The 18,782-nt window shown below is 37.5% G+C and overlaps 2 protein-coding genes and 1 non-coding gene across 4 annotated transcripts in view; 2 read left to right on the top strand and 1 right to left on the bottom strand.

The window, feature by feature from the left end:
* The window catches only part of CHODL (chondrolectin), a 459,390-nt gene that overhangs the window by 125,897 nt on the left and 314,711 nt on the right, over nt 1–18,782 (top strand). The window lies entirely within an intron of this gene.
* LOC102136839 (large ribosomal subunit protein eL36-like) lies at nt 3,658–4,068 on the bottom strand. The gene has a single exon (XM_045389188.3). It carries the CDS (start codon nt 4,032–4,034, stop codon nt 3,717–3,719), a length of 318 nt encoding a protein of 105 aa, XP_045245123.1. The 5' UTR covers nt 4,035–4,068; the 3' UTR covers nt 3,658–3,716.
* LOC123572548 (U6 spliceosomal RNA) lies at nt 18,099–18,205 on the top strand. Its single transcript, XR_006697120.2, has one exon. It is a non-coding gene; the product is annotated as a U6 spliceosomal RNA (small nuclear RNA).

Here is an 18,782-nt window from a genome sequence, read left to right as displayed (position 1 = left end):
ATTTCAGTATCCCAGGCGTAAAGGGCTAAGGATTTAGTCAACGAAGAACAGGAGCAAAATCTAAAAGTCATTGGGAAGGAAGGCTGGAAAGAACTTGGTAACCTATGGGTTATGAGGTACAAAGATTTAGAAGAAACTGTGACATAACCTTAATGATTTTGGTTTGAGAAAATAAATAATCAAAATGAGAAAGCAAAGGTGGAAACAAGTGTGGAAGGTGTATATATATATGTGTGTGTGTATATATATATATATATATATATATTTTTTTTTTTTTTTTTGAGATGGAGTCTCGCTCTGTCGCCCAGGCTGGAGTGCAGTGGCCCAGTCTCGGCTCACTGCAAGCTCCACCTCCCGGGTTCCCGCCATTCTCCTGACTCAGCCTTCCGAGTAGCTGGGACTACAGGCGCGCGCCACCACACCTGGCTGATTTTTTGTATTTTTAGTAGAGAAAGGGTTTCACCGTGTTAGCCAGGATGGTCTCGATCTTCTGACCTCGTGATCCGCCCATCTTGGCCTCCCAAAGTGCTGGGATTACAGGCTTGAGCCACCATGCCCGGCCGGAAGGTATATTTTTAATAGGTAGGAGAGAGACCTTAAATCCTTTTTATGAAATTAAAGATAGTATAAGATGGTGTAAAAAAAAAAAAAGGATCATCAGAAAGAGTGTACTTGGAAAAATGTGGTAGTTCAGAGAAATTTCATAGTACTTAGAATGTGAAACACATCCAATGGAAAGTTTTTGTTTCATTATGTTTTGTTTTAAAGTCAGGCTATACATTTGCATACTTAAAATAATAAAAATATATAGGAATCCAGCAGTGCAGGAAAGATGTTGTGGACATGGGTGGTAAAATATGAGTTCTAAGGTCCACAGAAATTAGGAAGGGATGTGACTGAGAACATACACGGAGGGGTAATATTTGGAGAAATGAGAGGAAAGATCTATTAAAATTTTAGAAGGAAGGGGCGGGGAGTGGTGGCTCACACCTTTAACCCCAGCAACTTGGGAGGTCGAGGCGGGCAGATCACGAGGTCAGGGGTTTGAGACCAGCCTGGCCAACATGGTGAAACCCTGTCTCTACTAAAAATACGAAAATTAGCCAGGCGTGATGGTGGGCTCCTGTAATCCTAGCTACTCAGGAGGCTGAGGCAGAAGAATCACTTGAACCCTGGAGGCAGAGGTTGCAGTGAGCTGAGATCCTGAGATTGTACCATTGCACTCCAGCCTGGGTAACAAGGTGAGACTCCATCTCAAAAAAAAAAAAAAAAAAAAAAACACAAAAGGAAGGATAAATGTAGAAATGGATATGCACTGACGTGGAAACAGGGACTGGTAAAGTTCAAGATCTTGATGATCCCAGTGCCTCAGTTTTTCACTAAAGTCAGTGAAGTTATCTGCTAAGTGGGACAGAAGGAGAGGGGCAGATGAGAGCTGAGAAAAGAGAAGTTTGGAAATGCCACAGAGTGGAGAAAACCTTGTGATTACAGGATTGCCAAACAGAGGGCCTGTTTGAAGTTAGACTGTATGAATTCATAGTATACCAAGTCGGAATAATTCTCTGTCTTCTCTCAGTAGTGCTCAGTGTCCTGGGAACAGGCAGGGAAAGCTCACAGGGAGGGCGATCCAGGTTTGTGATTCTTACGGATTAGGTTATTTGCTCGAGGTCATACTTATACAAAGTTCTCTTTAATCCATTCTCATTGTTTCTTCATAAAAATACAATGTCTTTTCACAGATACATTTTATATTCCTGTGGTTCTGATAATCTTCACACTAGCTTGAAATTCATCTCTTTAACCACTAGAGCCTAGATTTCTTTTTTACACTTGGCTCTTTATAAACGATGATATAAGTTTTTGGATAATTTTTCTACCTTCTCATTTTTTTCACTTTGATAGGCTTTCTCAAATAACTTTTATTGGTGAAAAAATTATCTATAGTTTTTAATAAAATGTTGTCATCTCATTTAATTCATCTGTCAGATACTTAATCATTATTTAGTGCTGAATATGTGCCAGGTGCTATGTTAAGGGCCAAGTTTACAAAGATAAATAAAACAAGGTACCTGTCTTTGATGGGTTTATAGAGTTCAAAAGTCTATTGGGCAAGTTCCTAAACTTTGTATAACTTGTGTTACAATGGCTTCTGTTCTCATTTGGTATTGGGCAAGCTCTGCTCACCCCACATACTTTTCATTAAGTTTGTAATATTTACGAATTTGAAAAGTAAATTTTCATTACATTTGGTTTATTAATACATAGAATGAACTATTTTCCCATTCTCTGTTTTGGTCCCCACTGCTGGAACTGATATTTATTGTTACAACCACCTTATCCCACTAGGCACCACAGTCCTCACTGGGCTTTGCCATGTTTGTGCAGAAACACTGCCATTTCTACAGACTGTCCCAATTTCTATTGCTGTACTAGAACACTTAAATGTTAATGATGATTGCTGACTTACTGGACACAAAGGGAAAGTTCTGCTTTCCTATTTCAAGTTACACTTATTGAGAGGACAAGCAATGCAGTAGATACAGTTGAATAAAAACAGCTACTGCTTATACATATATATAGTGCTTATGAACTCCGATTTTAAATAAAATTACTGGAAACCCACATTCTTTGCTTTATAAAGGTCCAAGCTCTTCTGCAAATTCCCAGGGGCATATAAACATGTGGGCACTTCTGATTTCAATTTACTGCCTCTGCTGGATTTTTTTTTTGTTTCTATCCTGTCTAATCCTGTTTCCACATAGGTATTATTTAAATATGGTACATTGCTCCTTATCAATATCTACAAATACATTATCCCTACACAATTCTGAAAATCTGTTGGTGGGAAATGGGGAGAAATGTTTATAATTTGAAAATGCAAACGCATTAAAATTGAATATTTAAAATTTTGTCTTGTTTTTTGGTGGTAAAAACACTTAACATGAGATCCACCCTCTTAACAAATGTCTAAGTGTATAATACATTATTTTGACTATAGGTACAATGTTGTACAGCAGATCTTTAGCGCTTATTTGTCTTGCTTCACTGAAGCTTCATGCCTGCTGATTAGTAACTCATTTCTCCTCCCCCCACCCCTAGTAACCACCATTCCACTCTCTGATGATATGGATTTGACTATTTTAAATACCAAATATAAGAAGAATCATGCAGTATTTGTCCTTCTGTGATTGGTTTATTTCATTCAGTACAATGCCCTCGAGTTTCATCCATGTTGTCACATTGCTGAATTTCCTTCTTTTTAAAGCTAAACAGTATTGCATTATATGGACACAACACATTTTCCTTATCCATTTCATCTGCCAATGAACATTAAAAACAATAAAATAATTTGCAATTAAATAATAAACAACAATAAATACAAATATTGATAAATAAAATTAAACATTACAAATTCTTATTCATAAACGTCTGAGAATGGGCATTTCTCACCAACCAAATGTCTACCATCCTCTCAATTCCTTTCCTTCCCTACCTCTTCTCTCTGGCCTCTTTTACTCCGTTCCAAAGTATTTACACTCCTCACACTGTCCCATGAATAAAATCTAGTATTAATTTGGGTTGCTTTGGATCTTCCTTCAGAATCTTTCCCTTTCTTTATCCTATGAGCTTTATCAAACAAGGTAGTTTCTCATGCAGTTTTCTTTTTTTTTTTGGTCAAGCTGTTCTTTATTTCACGGAGAAGCCGGGGGAGGGGCTCAGTCTTTCCTGGCAGCAGCTTTCCTCATAGCGGCCAATACGTTGCTCAGCTCCTCCCGCTTCCTCTTGGCGCGGATGTGCGTCCCCACCCTTTTCTTGATAAACTTGAGGGCCCGTTTGTCCTTGGAGACCTTCAGTAACTCCATGGCGCGCCGCTCGTACGGGGCAAAGCCACACACCTCCCGAATCATGTCCCGCACGAACTTGGTGTGTTTCGTCAGACGCCCGCGGCGGCGGCTGTGCCTGGGCTTGCTCACGTTCTTGGTCACCTTGTGGCCCTTGTTGAGGCCCACGGCCATAGGGTAGCGTAGAGCCATGGCTACTGCTCTCCCGTGGCGGCCCTGGCGGAAGGGCGCAGTTTTCTTCTGAAGTAGAATTCTGGAACCACTCTTAAGACAATAAAATGTTCAATTTTATTACGTGTCTTATAATTTCATGAATCCAAGTGAAAAACTGGGGGGTGTACATTGATGCAACCACTTTGATAAACAGTTTGGCACGACTAGATTCATGGGTGTGTAATCTGTGCTGTCATAGAGGTTTGTGAACTTAGAAGGGCCCACACTTGTTTTAATGTTTTGCTGTTGCTGTCTTGAAATTTTAATACTTTGAAAACAAGGAGCCTTGTGTTTCATTTCATTGGCCCAGAAAGCTCTATATGTGGTTCCACAGTCTGGCATTATTTAACACAGCTGAGCAAACTCAATGTTTCAGGGATTTCACTTCTAGGTAAAAACCCAACTGCAGCTCATATCTGTATTCACCAAAAGAGATTACCGAAATATTTATCTCTGCATATTGTCTATTATTCATAATAGGCAAAAATCTGGAAACAATCTGATTTTCATCACCAATGAAGAAACAAATGAATTGAGCTATATTCATACAAAGAAATACTACACAGTGAAGAAAATTCATAGTCTAGTGCTATAAATTATAGTGAACTAATACCACCAACGTAATATTAAAAAAAGAGAAAAAGAATAGTTTAAGATTCCATTTACCATAAAGTCTGAGAAGAAGCAATTTTATAAAGCTAGAGGGGAGTGTAGTGGTAGACTTTATGGAAGAAAGGCTTATAAATAGTAACTGGGAGGAAACCTGGTGGGGGCCCCTGGGGTTCTGCTAATAGCCTTTCTTGACCTGGAGGGGAGTTACAAGTGTGTTAGTTTATAAAGCTATACATTTATATTTTATACACTTAAAATATTTCCTGTATGCACAAAAAATTAAAATAATGCATAGCATGGTGTTGGTACCAAGGGAAATCGGGGTGTATCTGTCTGTTGTGAGCAGGCTAGAAGCTCTTTTAAACAATCTCTGATTAAGAAACTCATTGCACTAATAGACGCTCTTCATCCGCTCTGTGAGTGCACTGTCAGATTCTTGAGACCCACTGAATGGTTGTATCTGTAAGCTTCTCTCTTATATATCATTTTGATAAACCCTCTAATTTCCACTTGGATAAGTGAACATCTATGGTAATAGAAATGTATTCATGATACTTAATTTTAAAGTAAACTATTAATAAGAATTTAAGGGAATTTTCAAGGTCCGGAGTGAGACTGTGCCTCAGTAGGAGTCTGGTATAAAGAAATAGAAATCCGGCTGGGTGCGGTGGCTCACGTCTGTAATCCCAGCACTTTGGGAGGCTGAGGCGGGCGGATCACGAAGTCAGGAGATCGAGACCATCTTGGCTAACACGGTGAAACCCCGTCTCTACTACAAATACAAAAAAAAAAAAATTAGCCAGGAGTGGTGGCGGGCGCCTATAGTCCCCAGCTACTTGGGAGGCTGAGGCAGGAGAATGGCGTGAACCCGGGAGGTGGAGCTTGCATTGAGTCCAGATCACACCACTGTGCTCCAGCCTGGGTGACAGAGCAAGACTTAGTTTCAAACAACAACAACAACAACAACAACAAAGAAAGAAATAGAAAGCCAACATGAATTGCTTGCCATCTCTTATCTCTAAATCTTTATGTGCCCTGTTTCATTTTTCTCAGTCTTACTTTTCTAATACTCATCTACTTGGTAAAATATGGCCATGCCAAAGTTTTCAAACTCTTGTTCCTTTAGTTCAAAAGACAAGGCAGATTGATATATTCTCAAATTTAATTCCAAATTTTGGGAAAGAAAATCCTAAAACTTGCCTCTTTTTTTTAAATCCCTGGGCCACTTTCCAAGGCTAGAAGAGAGTCATACAACAATAATATATTTATTGCAGTCCACTCTGTATAACCCCCAAAGCTTGTTTCTTAGTGCTTAAAATACACATGCATGCATAAATTCAGGAGCTGGACTTTCTTTTTTTTTTCCTGAATGTTCAAGTACAACCACCCTGGCTTTCTGATCAATGAATTGGCCTTGATTTATAGCACAAAGGGAACATTGACTAGCATTTTATTGAAACATAAAAAGCAGGGATAATGTTCTTATCAAATCTCCACTTATAAGAAACGTGGCATCAAATGAATGGATAAAAGGTTAATTTTTCAAAAAATTATGTTGTGATACTTGGCTATTCATTTTCGGGGAAAAATTAGTTTTTCTACTACATATCTGTCTTAGTTCACTCAGGCTGCTGTAACAAAATACGATAAACTGCATAGCTTATAAACAACAGAAATTTATTTCTCACAGTTCTAGAGGCTGGGAAGTGAAATGAAAGATCAGGGTGATGGCAGATGTGGTGTACGGTGAGAACTCTCTTCTGGGTTGTAGACTGCTGACTTCTAGCTGCGCCTTTACATTGGTGGAAGGGTGATGCAACTCTCTGGGGCCACTTTTGTAATGGCACTAAACCCATTCATGACACCTTCACTCTTATGACCTTATCTTCCGAGGGCCCCATTTCCTAAAACCATCACTTTGGGGATTAAGACTTCAACATATACATCTTGGGGGGAACACAAACATTCAGATCATAACAACACTAGCCATTAAAAAATGCAGATAGAAAAAGTATGTAATAGTAAAAAAGTGTAAAAAACAAAGAAACCCACATGACCATAAAATATGAGATAATTTGTTTGGAAACATGGGTAAAAGAAGTGATGTTTAAACATAGTATAATATGGTTTGGCTGTGTCCCCACCCAAATCTCATCTTGAATTGTAACTCCCGCAATTCCCACATATTGTGGGAGGGACCCAGTGGGAGGTAATTGAATCATGGGGGTGGGTCTTTTCTGGGCTAGACTCATGATAGTGAATAAGTTTTATGAGAGCTGATGGTTTTATAAAGGGGTGTTTGCCTGCACAAGCTCTCTTCTCTTGTCTGCTGCCATGTGAAATGTGCCTTTCACTTTCCACCATGATTGTGAGGCCTCCCTGGCCATGTGGAACTGTGAGTCCATTAAACTTCTTTCTTTTGTAAATTGCCCAGTCTCAGGTATGTTTTTATCAGGAGTCTGAAAGTCGACTAATAATACTTAGTACAAAATAAAAAAAGTAATGGGAAAAATTAATAAATTTGATTATATCAGAATTTAAAACTTAATTAAAGACACCACATAAATTTAAAGGTTAATGTGGTAGTCAGTTTTATATGTCCATGTGGGTAAGCTATGGTTTCCTATTAGTCAATAAAACCCAATATAGGTGTTACTGTGAAGATATTTGGAAGATGATGTGGTTTGGCTCCGTGTCCCCACCCAAATCTCGTGTTGAATTTTAATTCCCAGTGTTGGAGTAGGGACCTGGTAGAAGGTGATTAGATCATGGGGGTGGGTTTCCCCCTTGTTGTTCTTGCTATAGTGAGTAAGTTCTCGTGAGATCTGGTTATTTAAAAGTGTGTAGCACTTCCACCTTCACTCTCTCTCTCATCACCATGTGAAGATGTGCCTGCTTCCCCTTCACTTTCTGCCATGATTGTAAGTTTCCGGAGGCCTCCCCAGCCATGCCCCCAGTACAGCTTGCAGAACTGTGAGTCAATTAAACCTCTTTTCTTTATAAATTACCCAGTTTCAGGTATTTCTTTGTAGCAGTGTGAGAACAGCCTAATATAGAAGATTTGATTAAAGTCCATAGTAAGTTGACTTTAGTAATGAAGATTATTCTAGGTAATATAAGTGAAGTGGGCCTCATTCAATCTGTTGAAAGGCCATAAAAGAATAATTTAGGTTTTCCTAGGGGGAAGAAACTCTGTTTTATGGATAACAGCTTTAGTTTATGTCAAGAGTCCCAGCTTGCCCCTCCTCAAAGCCTGCCCTACAGATTTTAGACTTGCCTAACAAGTTCCCACAGTTGCATAAGCCAATTACTTGCAATAACTCTTTTAATATATGTCTTCTGGAGGTCATATTTCTCTTGATGAATACTGAGTGATACAACAAGTCATAGCTTGAAAGAAAATATTTGTATGTGTTATCAAAAAGGAGTAGATTTCAGACCAGGATGGTGAAGTAAGAAGTCTTGGGCCCCAATTCCCCTTACAGAAAGTTCAACTACCAACTATTCATGGACTAGAACATTCTTTCAAAAACTTTAACACCTGGAAACAAGTGTGAGACACCAGCATTACACGTAGAAATTAACAATATCTGAATTAGAAAGGTAAGAGGACTAGTCTCACTCTGACCATGCTCTCTGTCCCCCGACCCAGCACAGTGTCAGACAGAGGATTTTCCTGGACTCAGTTTCTACAACGGGGAAAGAGGACTGGGGCAAGTCATTCAGCTTCCTTAGCATTCCAAGGTCCTTCTAGGAAGCCAACTCTGATCTCACTCCATGGGGAACACGAAAATAAATAGCATGGCTTGCCTGTCCTTGGATTAAATAGAAACAAAGAAATGTGACCAGTGCACAACTCTTGATGGTAGCTCCGTGTTCCTGCCAGCTGAAGTACTGAGTCAGAGATATCAGCTAAACTTATAGCACACTTTTGAAACTGAGCTGCTTGACTTTGATGGAAATCATAATCGAGCTTGAGCCACTAGACTGTTATTCTTCCTAGCCAGCTTAAGAACCCACCCCAACTACCCTGCCCATTTAGGGAGACTCCCGCTTCCATGAATCTCAGCAAAGCAAAGGGCTACATTGGCTTTATCCAGGAAGGTAAACAGCAACTCCACATGGCCAAGAAGCCTGCCCTATAACCCTCATAGCCAGGGAGATTCTCGCCTCTGCAGATCTCAGAAAAGTTAAGTGGCTCTACACCAGCCTAACCCAGAAAGGCAAGCAGTGGCTCTGAGCAGTCAAAAATCGACACAACAGTCCTGCCCAGGTAGAAAGATTCTCGCCTCTGTATTTTTTGGAGAAATATAACAGCTAGTCCTGCTTATCTGAAATGTTGGACAGCCACTTATCTAAGCCAAAAGCTCACCCTACATAGCTCCACCCAGACAGCGGACAATCCCCAATTACACATTTCTTTTTTTTTTATCATTATACTTTAAGTTCTGGGGTACATGTGCACAACATGCAGGTTTGTTGCATATGTATACATGTGCCATGTTGGTGTGCTGCACCCATTAACTCGTCATTTACATTAGGTATATCTCCTAATGCTATCCCTCCTCCCTCCCCACTGCCCACAATAGGCCCCGGTGTGTGATGTTCCCATTCCTGTGTCCAAGTGATCTCATTGTTCAATTCCCACCTATGATATTACACATTTCTAAGGAGCATAGCCTCAGGTCTCACCTGCCCAGATAAGTGTCTCCATCTAACTTTAGAGCCCAACCTGTGGCCATGCTCAACCACAGATTCCAAATAGTGGAAATGCCCAAGCACGGAGTATATCTTGTGGCCAGCCTGACCAGAAGCCATCACAATACCCAGTAGCTCCACCTGATACCAGAGCAAATGCAGTGGCCCAGCTGACTAGAGATTGCATAACAAGCTCTGCTTCCCTGAGGTCATCATGAGCTGGCACTTCCAGAATCACAGGCTAGACTAAATAGTAAAACATTATCCCTTCCAATAAGGACCAGGAGAAGGGGCTGTCTCTTCAGATGCACAGTCAACAACATAAGGGCACAAATATTATAAAGAATTAGGAAATCAGGACACTTCAAAAAGAAACTAATAAAGCTCCAATAGTGGAACCCAAAGAAATAGGGATCTATAAAATGACTAAACAATGATTTAGAATAATACTCATAAAGAAGTTTATTGAATTACAAAAATACACAGATAGAAAATTTACTGAAATTTGGAAAATACCCAGAGTGAGAATATTGACAAGAAAATAGAAACGGTAAAAGAGAACCAGATAGAAATCTTAGAGATGAAGAATACAATGATTAAACAGAAACATTCAATAGAAAGTTTAAATAGCAGAATTAATCAAGTGGAAGAAAGAATCAATGAGCTGGAAGATAGAACATTGAAATTCTTCAGTAAGAAGAGTTAAGAAAAAAAGAATGAAAAAGAATTACAAAAGCCTATGGGAATTATGGAATTTCATCAAGAAACTAAACCTTTCAATCACAGGAATTCCAGAAGGAGAGCAAAGAGAGAAAGGGCCAGAAAGCATATTTAATAAAATGATGGTTAAAATTTTCCTAATCTGGGAAAGATACCAACACACAGGCGCAGAAAGCATGGAAGTCCTTGTCAAAATTAATTCAAAGAGGAGCATACTAAGACATATAATAATCAAACTATCAAAAAGTAAAGACAAATAACAAATTCTAAAAGCAGCAAGAGATGAGAAACATACCACACACAAAGGAAGGCTGATACAACTGTCAGTGGATTTCTTAGCAAACTCTACAAGCCTGGAGAGAGTAGGATGATATATTCAAAGTGCTGAATGAAAAAAAAAAAAGTCAACAAAGAGTACTTTATCCAGCAGAGCTGTTCTTTAGAAATGAAGAAAAGACAAAGATTTTCCCAAAAAAAAGCTGAGAGGGTTCATTGCCAGAACTGACTTATAAGAAATGTTAAAAGGAGTTTTCAAGCTGGAAAAAGGGTGCTATTGAGTAACAGAAAAACATTTGAAGGTATAAAACTCATTCATAAAAGTCAGTACACAGTCAAATTCAGAATACTATGATATTGTAACATTAGTGTGTAAATCATATCTTTAGTATGAAAGCTAAAATTCAAAACTATTGAAAATAATGATTACAATAATTTGTTAAGGAATATGCAATATAAGAAGATACAAATCATACTATCAAAAATTCAAAAGGGGGGAGAAGTTGGGTTAAAATGTAGTATTTTTTGTTGTTATTGTTTCTTTTGATAAAAGTTAAGCTGTTATCTGCTTAAAATGACCTGTTATATCTATAACAAGTTTTTTGTAAGCCTCATAATTACAACATACCAAAAATCTGTAATATATATTCAAAAATAAAAAGCAAGAAATCAACATACTACTAGAGAAAATAATTTATCCACAAAGGAAGATAGTAAGATAGGAAGAAAGGATCTATAAAACAAATAGAAATAAAACAAATGAAAATAAATGGATTAAATTCTCCAATTAAAAGACATTGAAAGGTTGAATGGATAGAATAATCAGACCAAACTATATACTGCCTATGTGAGACTCACTTCACTGGTAAGGACACACATAGACTGAAAGTAAAGGGATGGAAAAATATTTCGTACAAATGGAAATCAAGAGAGCAGGGGTAGCTTTACTTGTACCAGGTAAAATAGACTTTAAACACCATTAAAAGAAACAAAGGTCATTACATAATGATAAAACAGTCAATCCAGTAAGAGAATATAACCATCATAAATACACATTCACTCAATATCAAAGAACCTAAATATACAAAGCAAAGATTAATAAATCTAAAGGAATACATTAACTGCAATATAATATAGCAGGGGACTTCAATGCCTCACTTAGAGCAATGGCAGATCATCCAGACAGAAAATCAACAAAGAAGCATTAAATTTAATTTGCATTCTATACCAAATGGACATAACAGAGATTTACAGAACACTCCATTCAACAGCTGCAGCACAAACATTCTTCTCAAATGCACATGGAACATTCCAGGGCACATCATCTATTAGACCACAAAATAAGTCTTAACAAATTTCACATGTTTGAAATCGTGTCACGTACTTGTTCTGATCATAATGGTTTAAAACTAGAAATCAGCAAGAGGAGGAAATTCAGAAACTTTACAAATACGTTATAATTAAGGAACATGCTCCTTAACAACCAATAGTCAATGAAGATATTAAAAAGAAAATTTTAAAAATTTGTGAGACAAATGAAAATGGAAACACAGCATACCAAAACCTATGGAATACGGTAAAAGTGGCTCTAATAAGGAAGTTTATAGCAGCAAACACCTAATTCAAAGCTCCCAAACAGCAAAAGAAATAATCAACAGAGTAAACAGACAACTTACAGAATGGCAGAAAATATTTGCAAACTGTGCATCCGAGAAAGTACTAATATCCAGGATCTACAAGAAACTCAACGTAATAAGAAAAAAAAAACACACACACACAAATAACTTCATTCAAAGGTAGGCAAAGGAGAGAAATTTTTCAAAAGAAGACGTACAAACAGCCAAAAATTATATGAAAAATAAAAAATAAAAAACACAGATTTTGGCAAGGATTTGGAAAAAAGAGAAAGCTTATACACTCTGGGAATGTACCAGCTCTATTGAAAACAGGATATGGATTGCTCAAAAAGTTAAAAATAGAACTACCATTTGACCAGTAATCCCACTACTGGATATCTATCCAAAGGAAAAGAAATCATTATATAAAAAACGTGCCTCCACCCATATATTTTTGCAGCACTATTTATAATAACAAAGTCCTGGAATCACTCTAAGTGTGCATCAGCAGATGATTGGATAAAGAAAATGTGGCATATATATACTATGAAACTACTCAGCCATAACAAACAATGAAAATGTGTCTTTTACAGCAACATGGATGAAACTGGAAGCCATTATTTACGTGCAGCAACTCAGAAACAAAGTCAAATATGCATGTTCTCACTTATAAGTAGGAGCTAAACAACGGTAGACACACACATACAGAGTGGAATAACAAACAATGGAAACTACAAAAGGTTGAAGTATGGGAGAAGAATGAGAAATGAGAAATTACCTATTGTGTACAGTTTACATTTTCAGGTAATGGTACTCAAAAATCCAGGCTTCACCACTACATAATAATCCATGTAACAAAAATGTACTCATTCCCCTAAATCTACAAAGATGAAAAGAAGAAAAAAGAAAAAAAAGTTTATATGAAAAGAAGAAAGATCTTAAATAAACAAACTAACATTACACTTCAAGAAATAGAAAAACAAGAACTAATTAAACTCACAATTAATAGAAGGGTAGAAATAATAAAGGTCAGAGCAAAAATAAATGAAATGGAGTTTGTTTTTTTGAAAAGATAAACAAATTGACATTTAGCGAGACTAAATAAAAAAAAGGAAATAACAGGTAAAAACGAAAGACATTACAAATACAGATATACAAAAAATCATAGGAGTCTATCACAAACAATTATCTGCCAACAAATTGAATAACCCTAGAAGAAATGGATAAATTGCTGGACGCATACAACCTACCAAGACTGAATCATGAAGAAATAGGAAGTTTGAATGGACCAATAATAAGTAATAAAATTCAATTAGTAATAAAAAGTCTCCAATCAAAGAAGAGCCCCAAACTGGATTGCTTTACTGCTGAATTCTAACAAACATTTAAAGAGGAGCTAATCCTAGTTCTAATCAAACTACAAAAAGATTGAAGAAGCAGGAATTCTCGAAACTAATTCTACCAGGCCGGCGATTTTCCATTACCAAACCCAGATAAGGATGCAACAAAAATCAAAATCAGGCCAGTCATGGGATACATATAACTATGGAATGCTAAATTTGGATATGGAGTTAGAATACCTAACTGTGCAACACTTTGATTACTTTCAGCTGACCTCGTTTGATTACACCAGTTTTATGGGCCCCTGAGTGTGGTGTTGGTGGTGGTTGCAATATTGACCTGCTGGCTACGTGAAGCTGCTCAACTACCCAGTCTTCATGTCCTTTTGTGAATTATTTCTGGAAAGAAATGGATTCCTAGCTCTCAATTGTAATCTCACTGCAGAGTAATGTTGGATAATACGTCAGCCTCAAGAAAATTTCCAGATTAAATTGTCTGGGTGAGAAGTATAAAAGCGTATCTACTGGAACTGCAAGCTAATTGTGTCACATTCTTGGCTTTCTGGTTTTAAGTTACATGTTAAATGTGTATTTGAAGAAAGAGCTTTTAGTTAAAGACTGTGGGAAAAAAAGACATTTTGTCTCCCTTTCATTCTCTCAGAAATTGCTAAAGAAATAAGTTCAGTCAAAAGCTGTGCGTATGTGGGAGGGGGTAGAAAAGTGGGGGAGGGGTGATGTTCCTCCTCACTTTCAATGAAAGAGGAAATGGCTGTGTTCCCATATCCTGAACTTGTCATAAACCTGCCAAATATATGGAATGTGGCCTGGAATGAGAGAGACCATACTTAGTGCTGACCTATCTCCTCTGATCTTTAGCAGGAAATTGTAAAAGTAAATGTTATAGTCTTGAAAGGGCTAGCCAACTATTCTTTGATTAAAGTGAAGTGAGCTAGAGAGATCGATGGGCAACCAGAGAATATAACAAAGATCTAAAGTAAAGGGGGGAAACACGATAGCAAATTGTTTCTCATATCTGAGATCTAGCTCCTAGTTAGGGGAAAATGCTTGGGGGAGGAGGAAAGTAAAGATGGAATATTTCCAGATAACAACCAAGAGAACTTGTGGATTGAGGAACATTGCAATTTCTTAAACAGAGAAAACTGCAGAGACATTTTTTCAGACCAGAAAAAAAAAAACAAAAAAAAAAAAACCCAAACCAAATCAAAACAAAACAAAAAAAAGAAACAGATTTTGTAAAAGAATGATTGAGACAATAACCCTAATCAAAATTCAAAATTCTGTTTCTGTCTTTCCCACAATAATTTTAAACAACAATGTTGAACTTATTAAAACAAAACTATGAGAAGAAATAGACCAGTTTGAGATACATTTCTAAAAAGGGAACATACATTATAAGAAGAAAAACCCATGGAAAAGCAGACTTGTTAAGGGAAAAGTTTTCTATATTAAAAAAATTACAAATAAAAGGAGCTTTTAAGAACTCAAAAAAGGCATACAATAATTCAAGGAAGAAATTGTAAAAAATAGATGGAGATTAAGATCCAACTAGTAGTGCTTGAGAATAAAATGAGAGAGAGAGAAAAAATAGACATATTGCAGAGATGATGCTACTGCCTCTGGTTAGAATGTAGAAAGAAGTAAAAAGCCTATGGTCCCATCATAGCAAGAAATCCCAGATCCACAACACACACACACACACACACACACACACACACACACACACACTTCTTTGAGCACTTCTTTAAAGCCATCTAAGAACTGTGGATATAAAGTAGAATAAAGGAGTCTATAGAAGTCTAAAGATTTCAGAAGAATGATCACTTTCTAGGTTTCTATGTCAGATAGAACTGGAGGATACTTCCATACTTTGGAGCAATTGCAGAGATTGCGGGCTGGGTGGGCAGAGGAGCAAGTCTTTCATTGGTTGGAGAGAAACCTATCAGCTTTTGATGAAGTATAAAGATAGCATGCCGGACATAAAACTGGAAGAGCCCCAAATGCCAAGTAAGTCCTCTCTGGACAGTAATTTTTTCACATGTAAATTTTGCCAGGTAAGTACACACTGGAAAAAAGTCTGAAAAAGATAAACAGATTTACAATCTTGAAATATCACAATTTTGAAATCTCACTGTCTTGCTTCTCATGGTCTTGCAACCTCACAGTCACAAATTCCTGTTGTCTAAGGTCTTAAAAGTATTTCATTAGTTGGAGAGAAACCAATCAAATTTTGATGAACTAAAACATACTTGTATATGTATAAGTATATACATATACCTTAATAAGTGTATATATTCTTATATAAGAATGTGTGTGTATATGTATTACTCTAATATATATATGTGTGTGTGTACAAATCAATGGCTATGTTGTTTAGTGGCATGATTACTTTGGTGGGGCCTTAGAAATTTAAGCACCAAAAGTCTAATAAGACTTCTATTTTCTTTCAGCCTAGGATCCAATTTCCTGTGTTGCCACAGGGCTGATATCTTTGATCTATTAAAATCTGCATTGGTATAGGCAGGTGGCAGCTATGGTTGGATTCTGTTCAACTGTGTCTTTAATCACTTTGAATATAAGGCAAGGCTCTCTCTCTAGGAGGGCTTAAGGACAGAGCACCATCAAACTTCAATATGAGAGTCTTTAAGACTAAGAGACCTTGAGATCTCAATATTGCAAGACTGTGAGACTGTAAGGCAGCACGCTGTTATGATTTTGAATAACAAAAGACTGTATACACACAAACACATATACACACAATCCAGATGTTAGATTTAGCAGGCAGACTTTAAAATAACTTATAGCTATTTTTAAAAATTCATAGGGTAAAGAAATAGACAATTTCTTTCTTTTTTTTTTTTTTTGAGACGGAGTCTCGCTCTGTTGCCCAGGCTGGAGTGCAGTGGCCGGATCTCAGCTCACTGCAAGCTCCACCTCCCGGGTTGATGCCATTCTCCTTCCTCAGCCTCCCGAGTAGCTGGGACTACAGGCGCCCGCCACCTCGCCCGGCTAGTTTTTTGTATTTTTTAGTAGAGACGGGGTTTCACCGTGTTAGCCAGGATGGTCTCGATCTCCTGACCTCGTGATCCACCCGTCTCGGCCTCCCAAAGTGCTGGGATTACAGGCTTGAGCCACCGCGCCCGGCCGACAATTTCAAGAGATATTTGAATGTATAAAATAGAACAAAATTGAAATCTAATTTAGAACTGAAAAGCAAAATGTATTTAAAATTAAAAAATTTATAGATTTGCATTAGCTTGGACATTGTAGAATAAATTACAAGTAAATAACACGTCAAAATAAACTATTCAACATAAAGCACAGAGAGAAATAAATTGATCAAATTGAACAGAGTCTCAGTGAGCTGTGGGAAGTTACAAGTAGTTTCACATTCGTATGATAGGAATATTGGATAGAAAAGAGAAAATGAAAGAATATATTTAAAGAGATAATGATTATATGTCTTTAAAAATTTTAAGAAAGGCCAGGTACAGTGGCTTGTGCATGTAATCTCAGCACTTTGGGAGGCTGAGGCAGGGGGACTGCTTGAGCCTAGGAGTTTGAGACCAGCGTGGGCAACATAGGGAGACCTCATCTCTAGCCAGGCACATGGTGGTGCACACCTGTGGTCCCAGCTACTCAGAAGGCTGAGTTGGGAGGATCATTTGCATCTGGGAGGTCAATGCTGCAGTGAGCCATGATTGTGCTACTGCATTCCAGCCTGGGTGACAGAGCAATATTATGTCTCAAAAAAAAAAAAAAAAAAAAAAAGAAAGATACAAACCCACAAATCCAAGGAGGATGACCAATATAGCAAGATGATTACAAGGAAAACTGTTTTTAGGCACTTCACGGTCAAAATGCTGACAACCACAGGTTTACAGAAAATTTTCAAAGTATTCAGAAAAATAAGACACTTTACATATAGGGTTACCGTGATAAGGATGATGGCTGTCTTTTCATCTGAAATAATGAATGCCAGAAGATAATGGAAAAACATCTTTTAACTGCTGAATGAGTTAACAAAAAAAAAAAAAAAAAGAAATCCTTAAAAATAAAGAAAAATTGAGTTTCGGATAAATGAAACCCATGCTAATATACTGCCAATAGAACTGCCCTACAGAAAAATTCTAAAGTAATCTTTTCAGGTTGAGGAGAAATGATAGCAGATATAAACTTGAACCTAAAGGAGAAGGGATTATATGCATCTGGAAATAGTCAACATGTAGGGGGCATAAATAATTATGTTTTTAAAATGTTCTTATTTTTTATTTAAGAAAATTGATTATTTAAAACAAGGTATTTATCTATTTTCTCACTGCTATAAAGATACTACCCAAGACTGGGTAATTTATGAAGAAAAGAAGTTTAAGTGACTCACAGTCCTGCATGGCTGGGGAGGCCTCAGAAAACTTACAATCATGGCGGAAGGCGAAAGGGAAGCAGGGACATCTGACATGGCAGCAGGAGAGAAAGACAGCAGGGGAAACTGCCACTTTTAAACCGTCAGATCTTGTGAGAACTCCCTCACTATCATGAAAACAGCTTGGAAAAAATTGCCCCCATGATCCAATCACCTCCCACCAGATCCCTCCCTTGACACATGGGGATTACAATTTGAGATGAGATTTGGGTGGGGACACAGAGCCAAAACATATCAAGCAATAATAAAATAGTGTAAGATTTACATACTGAAGTAAAATATTTGACCACAGTGCCACAGATAATGCAAAGTAAATAATGGAATTGTAAATAATATTCACATGCTCGCTTCAGCAGCACATATACTAAAACTGGAATGATACAGAGAAGATTAGCATGGCCCCTGTGCAAGGATGACACGCAAATTTGTGAAGCGTTCCGTATTTTTTCAACAAAATTGATAGACCATTAGCAAGACTAATAAAGAAGAAAAGAGAGAAGAATAAAGAAGAGAAGAGAGAAGAATCAAATAGATGCAGTAAAAAATGATAAAGGGGATATCACCACCAACCCCACAGAAATACAAACTACCATCAGAGAATACTATAAACACCTCTATGCAAATAAAATAGAAAACCTAGAAGAAATGGATAATTTCCTGGACACTTACACTCTCCCAAGACTAAACCAGGAAGAAGTTGAATCCCTGAATAGACCAATAGCAGGCTCTGAAATTGAGGCAATAATTAATAGCCTACCAACCAAAAAAGTCCAGGACCAGACGGATTCACAGCCGATTTCTACAAGAGGTACAAGGAGGATCTGGTACCATTCCTTCTGAAGTGATTCCAATCAGTAGAAAAAGAGGGAATCCTCCCTAACTCATTTTATGAGGCCAACATCATCCTAATACCAAAGCCTGGCAGAGACACAACAAAAGAAGAGAATTTTAGACCAATATCCCTGATGAACATCGATGCAAAAATCCTCAATAAAATACTGGCAAACCAAATCCAGCAGCACAT

Source organism: Macaca fascicularis, chromosome 3, assembly GCF_037993035.2.
Source record: "Macaca fascicularis isolate 582-1 chromosome 3, T2T-MFA8v1.1".
Taxonomy (NCBI): domain Eukaryota; kingdom Metazoa; phylum Chordata; class Mammalia; order Primates; family Cercopithecidae; genus Macaca; species Macaca fascicularis.
This window is presented reverse-complemented; position numbering and strand designations above follow the sequence as displayed.